Source organism: Struthio camelus, chromosome W (genome assembly GCF_040807025.1).
Source record: "Struthio camelus isolate bStrCam1 chromosome W, bStrCam1.hap1, whole genome shotgun sequence".
NCBI classification, from domain to species: Eukaryota; Metazoa; Chordata; class Aves; order Struthioniformes; family Struthionidae; genus Struthio; species Struthio camelus.
This window is the reverse complement of record NC_090981.1, coordinates 47,936,890-47,949,631: the sequence shown is the minus strand read 5'-3', so window position 1 is coordinate 47,949,631 and position 12,742 is coordinate 47,936,890. Positions and strand designations below refer to the sequence as shown.

Genomic DNA, 12,742 nt, shown 5'->3' with positions numbered 1-12,742 from the left:
GAGGTTCTTAATGTCGTTGGAATTTATGCATAATCCCTAAGCAAAAATGAAATCAGGCATATTGATTTCAAAACAAATATTCCTTAAGTATAAAGGCATACTAGTATTATTATATACTAGTATTATTCTATGAAAGGAGAGCCTTTTACTCCAAAACAGGCCTAAAATTAGTACTTTGAATAACAGCAGGTTTTTTTTTTTTGCTATTACATTTTGACACACCATGAACTAACTTGTTTGTCTTTCATTAACTTTTTTTCTTGGTGATGTACCTAAACACTTCACCCACATGCTTACTCTAGACATCCTCCTCCAGTAACCTCTACTGTTTCTTGTTTATTATGCTGCATACATATTCATTTTCATATCACTGATTAATCTCTAAATTTATATTACCATTTTCCCATTAAATGCATGCTCTATTGGACTTTCACGCATACAGTATACATTTTAGCTACAGGTACACACATATTGACGATTTAGGCACACATACCCTGTATGTGTGTTGCAGATTGTGTATATACCTGTCACATAGCTACAGGGTAAATTAATTTCAAAAAAATGCAAATTAACTTGAATAGAAATAAATCACTCACTGCTTAGAATGCATGACTTCTTTTCACTGAACAATTTTGCTGTCCTCCTCTCTTTAAATAACATTTTTCTTTGAAAAATAAATTGAGAAAAATCTCACAAGAAAAGAATAGAGCACGTCAAGATATCAGGACCATCAAAATAAATATGAGTCTATTATTGAGTTACAATAATCTCATATGTATCATTTTGAAAAAGAATAAGTAATGAAATTATGATGCTGTTTTACAGTAGACGGATGTAACAAAATGAGTGTCTCTTATATTTGTTCACAAACACCTGGCTAAGAAATGATCCAGTTATAAAAAACGTAGCACTAGTGAATCAATTAACACAGGGATCCCTTCCTGCCTTTCCTCTTTGTTTATTCTAGTGACTGTTTTAATTAAAACCACTATTATAAATATATAAGCCACTAGATACCATATCTATTCCCTCCCATTCTTCTCTATCTTGTTCTTCTTAATTTGAGCTCTATTAAAAAACAAACTTATGCTTTCTGCTTTTGAGTTGGGAGGGGGGAAAGAGAGAACGTTACCTATGAAATCAGAGAAAATAAAGTAGTTTTTGTAAAAGCAGATATGTGTTCTCACTTTATATCTGGAGTAGAACTTATTAAACTTCAGAACTGAAATTAACTTGAGTGACAAATTAGAACTATTAAAACTCATTCTTTCAACCTGAGAGATTCATGCTGAGATTAAACAAACAAACATCAGCACTGACACCAATGTGCTAGAAAGAAAAGTGAATCTGACATTTCATGACAACCTGTTCGGTGCTTACCAGGTATGTGCCACAGTGAAACGCCGCTGTTTCGGTATGTCACTATTCAAAAGCATCCTGCGTAAAAGCCTCGGAGAATTTCGAGGAGAAGTAACTGGAGACAACCGGGGAGAAGCAGATGAAGATTTCATAGATGTCCTGGCTTTTCCATGTTGCAACAGGTTTTCCCTCAGGGTCTTCACAAGATCTTCATTTAACCATGGGTTTTGACAATGTGAATTATCCCTTTCAGGAACCATCAAGGTGTCTGGACTTGTCTGCTGAGCCATGTTTTTCCCAAGTTTGTTATTAAGATCTAATACTAGTTTGACTGCTTAAAATATTTTCTTTCTAAGTCAGTTCCAAAGAAGCGTGCAGAGCTTCAACTGCAGTTCAGCCTATTCTATTTGCAACATGGGTGTCCCCTTCCCCCAGTGTCTCTGTATAGATAATCATCTGCAAAGAAAAAAGCAAGCTAACTCCTCCGCAGGAACCTATTAGACTTTACCACTCCTCTCACAGTTCTGTTGCCAAAGATCGCTTACTAGCTATCCTAGCAAGTGAGCATGGGAGAAAGAAACTGCCTTAGCACCGTCTTTGTTGGAGCTATAAAGCTGCCTGTTAAACTATTGGAACTAATGTGCTGCAGCTGCTTGAGTGACTTCGGGTTATGTACATAAAAAGTGCTGGAGGAGGGCTTAAACATCAGATGCATGCTCATTTTGTTCAGTCATTCTTTCTATCCGCTTATTCCTGAATCTGTGGGGAGGCTGAAAGGAAGGGGCAATGTCAAATATTCTCTTCTTTTCTCCCCAGGATCTTCGGTGTTTATTTTTGTAGTTCCCATTTATGAATGAAGGTTACAAACTTTTATCTCTCAAGATAATTAGCAACTGCTACAATCAAATTGTGTAAAGCTTTCCCCGCACCTCAAAACAAAAAGAGGCAAATTCATCAAAATCACTTTTCAAATGCATTTAGGAAACACTAATGTGTCCTATCTTACATTTTCCAGAAATACAAAACAAGTGTGCTGCACAAAAAACAAAATCAGACTATAACTACTGATATCTGTTCAATAAGACATTTTAATTCAGTATATCATCATATCATGACCACTACCTGGGCTAGGAAAGTGCCTTATTTCTATTTGCAGCTGATGATGAAACAAACTATCTAATGATTCTAAAAGAAAACCTTTAAATTATAAAACAGCAGAAGTACTTACATTTATTTACTATTAAATTTCATTTTTGAAATATCTTTTTCTCATGGCATTATGCAAGCAAGATACTGCTGCTGCAGTTTTCTGATCCAAAAAAAAAAAAAAAACAAACTTGTACTGTCATTTCTGAGGTAATTTTTTTTTTTAATTAAAATAACTTACTACAGCTATACAGATGGATAATCCCCCCCCCCCCCAAACAGCCATTTTTTTTCATGTCTGATTGATAGCGGACAAAGACCTGTAGAAACTGATGGGAAGGCTGATATTTACTTAAGCTTAATGCACTCACTTTTACAGCAATGACAGGAAAATCTTTTCAGTTCCACCCGTACTTCCTGTTCATCGTACAAGAACTAATGATCATCATCTTATGAGAGATTTCTTTTTAATAGAAAAACATTGGCTACTTATCATTTTCATTTGTGCAACATTTTTTTCTTTTTTACTTTATCTTACAGTCCAGCATTCCTTTGTGAATAAGAATTTTATTTTAGCAGCACACATAACATCCAGGCTTTCAACAGGGTGAAGGGTGCATGACCACAAGCGTAGGGCCATGCATTACAGGCAAATTCTGTTTTCTGTCTTAAGGTGAAATCAGAAGTCCTGCGGAAGCAGCCTTCTATCACAATAGACAGGAATCACCTTTGCACTTAGCAGCAAAGCCACAATTCATGATAAGAATTAGAATGAGAACAGAAGTAGAGCAGAACTGCAACTGAAAGGTCAACTTACATTAAGAACAACATTGTTATCATGTGTCAACCCCATTATGTAGACAAGTTTAACCGTACTACGTCATATATGAAATCTGATAACAATGTATTTACCAATTAACTCAATACTGGACAGTGCTACAGAATGCAGAAGTCACTGGGCGTTCTGTTCCGGTATGTTTTTCTAAAATTTTATGTAAGATTTAATCAGTTTGCGAAGACTAACACTGACAAAATACAGGCTAAAACCCAGATTTGATTACAATTACAGAAATAGAATTTCAATTATGCTTCATTAAGAACAAAATTTAAACCAGAAATGAAATGTTAATCCATTAACACAGAAAGAATTAGAATTAGATTATTACTGCATAACTAAAACAATAAACGCTTCCACCTCTTTTCCATTGGAAGAGTAGCACATACAGCACTGCCCCTCAACAGGTAGGCAACATAAGAAGCATAAAATATGAAAATGCTTATCTGAACTTCAGGAAAAATAGAAATATTAATTCTCTCCCTATTAGTCTATTGTTGTTTATGTGTTATGTGAATTCAATCATCTTTTCAAACAATATAGTTTGTAAAATGAAACTAGGTTATTTTGTGCTATGAAATACTGCCACCTTATGCCTATTCTAAAGCACAGTTTTAAAACAGCATCACAGGAGTGGCCTTATAAAACTAGACATGTCTGACAGTCTTTTTGGAGATCAATGACGTCAATAAGGCCATTACCACTGATTTCAATGGACACAGGATCACACTAAGTTGCACTACATTACACAGATGATTACAGAAGAGGAATGTATTAGCCAACAGATTGACAGTTCTATTTCCCCTGTTCCTAATACTAATTAAAACTAAATCCACAAGAATGATTGGCTTGACATGCATTATACGTATTGAGTGGATTTGCCATGTATTCAATGAAATAACATAAAACGTGTGTAGAACACCAGAATAAGGCCTTTTAATAGGAAGATTGAACTTAACCATTATAAAGTGGCACAATTTGCGTGAATAGCTACTGAAATGCCTTTCCTGATTTTATTTAATGGGTTAATATCTGAACTTAGATGTTCTACTCCCCAGATACCTTATATGACATAACCCCACCTCCTCAAAAAAAGAGTATGGAAGTACTAAACAAGATTTTAATGCACCAAAACCTGCACACTTAATTGCTATAAACTGTCCTACACTCCAAATAATTTAAGAATCTCTTGAGCCAATTTATGTCAGTGCCTAGGACTTATATGTGCTATGAAAACTCTCAAGCTAATTCGTGCTCATGAGGTTAAATGAAAGCCTTTGGACTGTCTATATTGTAGACTACAAATGTAAGCAGTCTCCACCATAATAAGAAGCAGAGGTATAACGTGATTATAGGTAACACCAGCAATAACCAATAACCAGTACATGCTTTAAACAGAATGTTTGCCATATAGTCAGGGAAGGGGAGAAAGCAGGGCAGAAGAGGATGATAGCATGGGGTAAGGTAGCTATAAACTTTTTTCAAGGTACTAGAATAAAGTCTTGAAGGAAAACTATTCCATATGGGAAAACGATCATCTCCAGTCCTTTTAGCTGCATATTAAAAAAAATGATACTAAAATGCAATTTTTTATAAAGACAATGATTCATCAATGAACACCCCTACTTGGCTGTCTCTTAATAAAGACACATCTGATTTTTCTACTAACATCATCACAACTGTTATTAAAACTAGGAAGCCTTGTTAACTACTTCCAGGGCCGGGGGGGGGAGAAAATTCTTCAGGGTAAAATCAAAAGGCATTTTCCCTCATATGCTGAAAAAGGAAAATGCAGGGTACCACTCTTACACTGCTGTAGGGTTTTAAATCATTACAGAAAATGTACTTTTGAATGGTTTCTGACAGAGTTAATTTTCTGGGCTCTTCCCTAGTTTTACTAGCAAGAGGAGACTGCTGAAAGTAGGCTATTAAACCCCTCCAAAAAAAGATATTTACTGGCTATTTCAAAGCAATAGCATTTGAGAGCTCACATGTAACACTTGTTCAAAAGGTAATGCTGATGCTACTTTAAGCATATGCCTTTATTGTAAGTTCCAAGTGCCTTTGACTCGACTTCAGATTAAATATTCTAATTTAATATATTTATATTTAAATCTAATTTTACAGGTTTTGCTTAGTCACAGCTGCATCGGTAAGAGTTATACTAAGATCAGATTTAATCCAGCCTACTATATGCTTAACTAAATCAGATTAAGGCTCAGAACAAAAGCACAGAGCTAGGCTCTCCTTGCAGCAGAACATCAATATTACAAAAAGCTAGAAATAACCTGTAGTTTGAGATACTCCTGTTCCATTTTAGTTACAACTTAAAGATACTAAAGTATAAAATTCAAGCATTCAATTCTTATACTTTCCAAAACGTTTATGAAATATGCTCATTATGATAAGCATACTTACATATCAGAGGCTTAAAGCTCTCACATTTTTGTTAATCATGAAGAATAGAAACAACTAAAGCATACAGAGCAGAATAAGCTGATGAATTCCACAAATAATACTACGCAAGATTATACACGTTTGATAGATAAAAGAGACTAAACAAGGATTCAAAATTTCTTTGTTACAACCACTTTGAAGACAGAGGATGATAAAGTTACTTTGATATTATAACTATTAATCAAAAAATAAAATATTTTATGAGATTGCAACTATTTCAATTACTTTTAACACAATACTCAAATGGAGTCACTCACAAGAAGAAGCCTTCTATATGAAACACAAAAATGTAAATTATTCAAATATATTAAACAGGATTAGGTAGAGAATTTAAGATATATAGGATTGCAAGTGAAAGACCAAACCTCTGAGGTGCTGTTTCTTTGCAAGTAAGTGGATCAAGATTGTAGGATACTTTCAGCTGGTAGGGCCCTCAGGTCATCAAGTCTATTTTCCTGCTCAGAGCAGAGCCAGCTGTGAGGTAAGGCCATATTCAAGTACCAGAGCACCTGAGAACGGTGCAGAGTATGTGAAGAGAAAAGAAAATAGAAAGCTGGATAAGAAAGTGAAGAATGGATGCTATAACCTGGTTTAATTTCCTGAAGTGAATGACAACACTGTGAATCACTGTTCTCTGACTGAGGAGAGTCCTAGTTCTAGCTGAGGCAGAAACTAAGAATCTTGGTTGATGCCATGATTCTCATTCAGAAAGAGAGGTTCATGAGTGAACTGAGGAGCACAGCAGTGGAGGAAGAAAAGAAGGATAAAAGAAGAAGCAATCAACAGATGACAGGAACGCTTAATACAGTGTTATATACCAGCAAAGTTTATCATTACCAGAGAAAATCAGATTTTGTTATTTGTATATGTTTCTTCTAATTTGCAAACTCTGCTAAAGAGTTTATTTTCACAGGCTCAAGAGCTGTGACCTGATGATCGCATTATAGTGTACCTCTTCGTAGATGTGTGTATTGTACTGCAGGTTTTTTTGCCTGTTAATTTACAAACCAAAAGCAAATGAAAGAACTGTAGCGCTTCCACTGATTGCTCAGTCCTGAATTCCTACATTTAAAAACAAGTGTAGTACATAAAAATGAAGGGAAATAGTAGATTTATAACATCTTTTCAAAGCTTGAATCCCAGTGAAGTTATCATTGGCAAAATTTAGATACTTTCTCAATGTGATTCTAATACCTGCTAGATACCACATACTCCAAGAGCTGATGCAACAGTCGGGGGTTGTCCAAATGCAGGGTAGTGCTTAGCTGTCCATTTTCCTAACAGCTACACTCACTGTCTACAGAGCAGATCATAGGTACCATGTAGCTGCAATAAGTGACTAAAAAAAGTGTTGGTCACACCTAGCATAGATATGGCAGGCAACCTCTGATAAAACTCTTCGATAGATAGATAAACGTACAAAAAATGTATATGCAATTCTAAAAAATCCAAGAGAATTTCAGGCTATTGCATTAATTCTTCATATCTAAGTAAAGCATTCTGAGATCTCCTATTTTATTTTCCAGAATATCTTAATATAAGAATGACACCTAAAACCACATAAAATGATCTAATCAGGTCAACTTTTCCATGAAATAGTCAGGTAGACATACACTTAGAAGTACATTTTCAAAAACAGAAGAGCAAAAAGAAAGAACAGCTGGTGGCATGCCCAAACTGGGGAATGGTATGTTCACCACATCAACAAAACATTTGCTGTCACTTAAAATTTTAGAGCATTTCTATTCTTGATACATTCCTAATAAGAAATATATTCATAATTTCAGCTCAGATTTGTCTTACAATTCAATGACGTGGGATTTTTTTTTGAATATTTCGATCATTGTCGTGATTCTATGGAAGTAAAGTACGGCTCAGTTGCTGATTCCTCTGAATTGTGCAAGGCACACACAAAGGGATAAGAAAGAACAAAGTAAACGACAGTAAAGAAAACAGGCAGACAAAATGGCTACTTTTGGCAATATGGCCAGTGTCCAATTTAATAAAAAAGTGGAAGATTTTGCCATTCAGGCACAAAGACGTCAGCAGTATTTTATGAAAATGTCACGGAAAACACTTAAACAATGTTTTACAAAACAATTTGCTAAATAGCATACAGACTCATAACAAAGCTGCTAAAAACGCTGCACAATATTTAAACAGAACAGCACGATGTGTTCTTGAAGAAAAAAATTGAAAGTAAAGATTATCTCTGCAATCGTTGCAGTCTTAGAAAACTTTCTACAATTCATTCTTATAAGGAGAATGAATTAAGGAGATTTTCAGAATTCACTGTTTCTGGAACAAAAACTCTAACCTAAAAGCTGTTGGAGGCTGACCACTACTCGCCTGCAATTATTGTAATAAATGATCTGTCAAATAACTCCAGCTTAAAGACACACACATTCCCCTACATGCATCCAAGAAAACAAATAAAAAAAGGAGGGGGAAATAGTCATCTGAAGAGCAGTCTAATTAGTATTTGATTATAAATGAAATTGTTATATCAACACTGTATAAAATAGCCTGGAGATTTCCTGCTAACAAGATTAGATATTCTTGCACTTAAAAAAAAAGGATTAAGAAAAATTGGCTTATAATCACAAACTTCCATTAGAAAGGGTTGCTGACACAATCCTGTCTGACTTCACGAAGGAAGCTATCAACATTGGAAAATAAGATGGCTTTACTATGCCAGCCCTTGGAAAAAAGGCCTCAGCAGGGGCGACGCAGGTTAGACCATCTAACAGAAACTTCAGACAGATAAGAGCAGCATTTCTTTAAAAAAAACTGATGTACCATGTGGTAAAAGTCTTGGCTTGTCATGAAAAAATAGGAAGAGATATCATTGCCCACACATACGCATTAACAAAAAAGTGAATGACCTCATACAACAACTAAGAATAAACAGGGTAGTAATATCTGTAATTTCTAAACAATTGTGTGAGAGAACATTTCCTGGGGTAAGATTAAGGGAAATGAATGTACTTTTACACAATTACAAGAATAGACAAGAGTATTAGGCAGCGTTCCTGCCTCTATAACGTATAAAGATATCTGTTAACTATTAAAGTTAATTGTAACTGAAGGAGATGACCCAGCATGAGCAGAAGCCAGCTATACGCATAAACTGCTTTGCAGAGCAGTCATGAGGGAAAGGGAGAGGAACGGGCAGGGGACGGGGGCAGAGAAGGGAAGGAGTGTCATTTCTCCCTGCCTCCCGCCTCCCCAATCAGTATTTACTGTGGATACGGGCTTGGTTAAAAAGTGGAGCAGCCAGGCAACTTGAGGTTGTACTCTTAGATTCCTTAGGGCTAGACAGTTTGAGCTTTTGGAAAATCAATTAGCTTAATGATAAGACCATAATTTTGCCTGCGGATGTCAGTGAACGCATGATGGCTTTGTAAAAATCTAAGGATTATAAAGTATCACCAGTACTTGGCAAAAAGTATACCAATGTTCCAGATTCCTAAACTTTGGAGTTTACTTCTGAAGCCAGCAGGAGCAATCGCTCTTACCAAGCCAGACTTACCCCAGGCCCTCCAAGCATGGTCGTTAAGCCAGGATATAGCGCACAAATAAACAAACACATTTCTGAGAGGTCAGACACACACACAGAAAGTTTACTTAAAAAGGAACCAAGGCCATCTGTTGTATCTTAAGTAATCTGTTATTTTGACTGTGCATTAAAAGCTGGGAAGAATTCAAAGAAATATTTACAAAATCTACAGAGGTTAGAAAATAAAAAATTAAATCTAAAAGTCTAAAATAAGATTATATAACTAGCTCATTGTCTGCAGTGAAGTTGTTATTTGATTGAGAAAACAAGTACATTAAAAGAGAAATCAGAGCTACTGAGAAAGCATTAGTTAGTATCAGAGGATTTTTCAGAATTTGGAGTTTTCTGCTCAGGCTTTTGAACTTATGAAAGGTCCAATATGAGCTTGTTATTATAAACAAGCATTTTTAGAACTGCACCATTATTGAAAATTATGACACAGTTTTGAATAGATGAGGAAACCTTTTATAGAAACCTATTCATACATTTTATTTAGCGTCACTTTCAGTGTCTCTTCAACAGATGTTAAAGTAGTTATTTTTCATATTTGTTAGAACTAGAATTTAAAAAAACATAAAGCAGTTGCTTCTAGACTGTTATTAAAAACTCACAGAGACTATTCCCAGGCAGATGATAAGACTTTTGGAACAAGTTTGAGGATGATATATTGTGGTTCATGGGAGGGGGGGAAAAGTTCTTTCCCTGCATGGAAAAACTTGGGCTTGAGATACTATGAACATATCACATATGATATGTTTTTCCCTTATAGAGTTGCCCAGCAAATAAGATTTTAGTAAGTACTTCTGAACTTAAATGTTAAGTATTTGTGTATTTGCTCTCTTCACCTTAAGAAGTGGGAGTCAAACGTTTTCAGGCAACTTTTCATGGATATAAATGGAAACCGGATTCTACCCTGCAGAAAGGGTACAATCTGAAATACCATTACTTTCTTCTGCCTGTATAGAAGAAAAGAAAAAAAACTTCAAAATTCCTAAAAAAATTTTTTGTTGCATATGGCTTCTGGGCTTTTCATATAACAAGAGATTTTTTTTTTTTTTGTAGGAGCAGTATTATTTGTCTTATTAATTGCCTAAAGGTTTGGGGAAATTTTTCTTTAACTTCTGCAAGGAAGAAAGTCCAAACTAGACTACAATACACAGTAGAGAAGGGTAATATATAATTAATGTCTTAAAAGAAAATAACAAAGTTAGTCTTTGAGTGCATCTAATTAAAGACATCCCAAATCATTTATTGAAGTACATTGTACGGCATATATAATGACAGAAAAATTGAAATATATTATAACTAATTCTGAAAGTTAAGCACAGCTGTTCTCAGATACCCTGAAGTACTACAAAAAGACTTAGATAAGAGGGTAATAAATGGTCTGCCAGGTTGCAAAATTAATACATTTATGATAGAAGGCAAACATATTTAGTAGGCCTTTAGAATCAGCTTATGAACTGTCCAAAACTAGTACTATACTGAGGTTTTGTGCCTGAGTCTATGTCCATCGAGTTCAAATGGGTACAGGAACAATCTCTCCATTGCAAAAATGCAAACATATTAAAAGCAGTTTTCACTCAAAACATAATCAAAGGCTTGATTTATCAGATCTTTAGTCATGTGCATGGATGTACTCAAATTAATGAGATTACACATGTTCTGGATTGCATGCTTAAATGCATAATTTCATGTAGAAGCAGGACAATGAAATAATAGAAGAAATCATCAGTCCACTGTCACTCACTACAGGAAAAATCCTAAAAACCAGAAGCAGTTCTTATCTAATATAAAATTATACACATCTGTGTCAACACTTCATTATCAATTGTAAGGGGCACCTGTATTTTTGGGGAAGTTAATGTTTCAAATCTGCTTATCAGATAAAACATTAATAACAATGTCCCTTTTTCATTTTTAAAGCTGAAGTTTTCAGCATTAAGAACAACTATGAGATCTTTAATAGAATATGTTAGGCATCTGTATTATAGTAACACCCCCGGATTACTAACATGACAAAAAATTATATGAAATGTTTGAGTTAGACATCCCAAATTCGAAGCTAAATCTTAAAATATCCTTTAGGCTTAAATAGGATAGACTCTTTAATGTTAACAAAGAACACACATAACAGCTCACTAAAATGTAGTTTACCATTAAATGAAGAATGAAATGTTAGGATTTAGAAATGATTTTATGCATTTGAATGTAAAACATGAAATCCATTAGCTAAAAGTCCAAAGGCCAGTCCGTGAAGAAAAATAGTACTTTGTGGTTTTATAATTCTGCTGCTTGCTGCTTGTTTTGACAATGTGTGTCCTTACTATTAGATTTCAGATAATTAGATAATGCCATGAGATTTGTACTAAGCATAAATATAATGTTGGGTCTATTTATACCTTGACTCTAAAAACAAGGAGAAGAAAAAACTCTAAAAATGAGAAAACTTCTTGAAGTTACATTACTTTCACTGACTAAGGCAGCTTCCATTTAATGAGATAACTTAATTTCCTGTAGGAAGATTTCCCTTTGCAAGTTTTATTATCCCTGTTGTTTGAAAAGCAAACATTTTACAAGTGGTAGGCACCTACCTACACCTCGCAGGGCCCCAAGGGCACTAACGGGCCCTGGGTCTCAGTGCCCAGGGCCCCGGTGCCCTAGGTAAGCACAGACCCCCAGCACTGGCCACAGGTCTGTTGAGGATGGAGCCAGACCTGCTTCCTGCTGTCCCAACTTACTGTCCCTGGATGGGTCTCCAGCCCCGTCTCCTGCTGCTGGCCTGGCACTCCTGCTGGACTCCACAGCAGACCCTGGACCCAACTCCTTCCCTGGCCCTGTGCAGGGCTGCTGACAGAGCCTGTCCCCATCCCCACCCCAGCCCTGCTCGGGACCGCAGCCTGCCTGTGCTGGAGTCAGCCTCGGCCCCAGCCCGTCTGAGCAGCCCCGCTCTTGCTGCTCCCTGACACAGCAGTATCAGTACCTCACATCTAATGCAGGGCAGGGTATTATTATAATGTACAGTGAAAAGGTCTTTGAAGAGGTATTTAAATGGTCTACCTTGACAGAACAGATAGTCAAAGTGAGCTGTATCAAACCATTACAAGCTCATGCCTACAGGGACTTCTGAAGGCATAAAATTGAAATTGTGCTGTTAACAGAACGCAGCAATTTAAAAAGAGAAAGAAAAACTCCCAGCATGTTTAATTTATCTAAAAATAGAGTTATACAATATACCTTTCCACTATAAAAATTATCCTAAGGAGAAGCAGTCAAATCTGCAGGACTACCAGAAGAAGATCCTCCAGCAGGCAAAACACATTCTTTCCTCTTTATTTTTCATCTATTCTGACAACCAGTGGCAGCAACCTGAGTCTCAGTAGCTG

General features: G+C 35.8%; 1 protein-coding gene across 2 annotated transcripts in view; it reads right to left on the bottom strand.

Moving 5' to 3' along the window:
• Positions 1-12,742, bottom strand: part of LOC138064098 (3',5'-cyclic-AMP phosphodiesterase 4D) — a 402,077-nt gene that overhangs the window by 348,723 nt on the left and 40,612 nt on the right. The window contains exon 1 of one of the 2 annotated variants that reach the window (XM_068925074.1): positions 1,381-1,882. The exons of the other annotated variant lie outside the window; for it this stretch is intronic. Within the exon in view, the coding sequence (XP_068781175.1) occupies positions 1,381-1,649 (269 nt within the window). The 5' untranslated portion in view covers positions 1,650-1,882. Of the gene's footprint in view, positions 1-1,380; positions 1,883-12,742 lie in introns of those variants that run through there. 2 annotated transcript variants of the gene reach the window in all.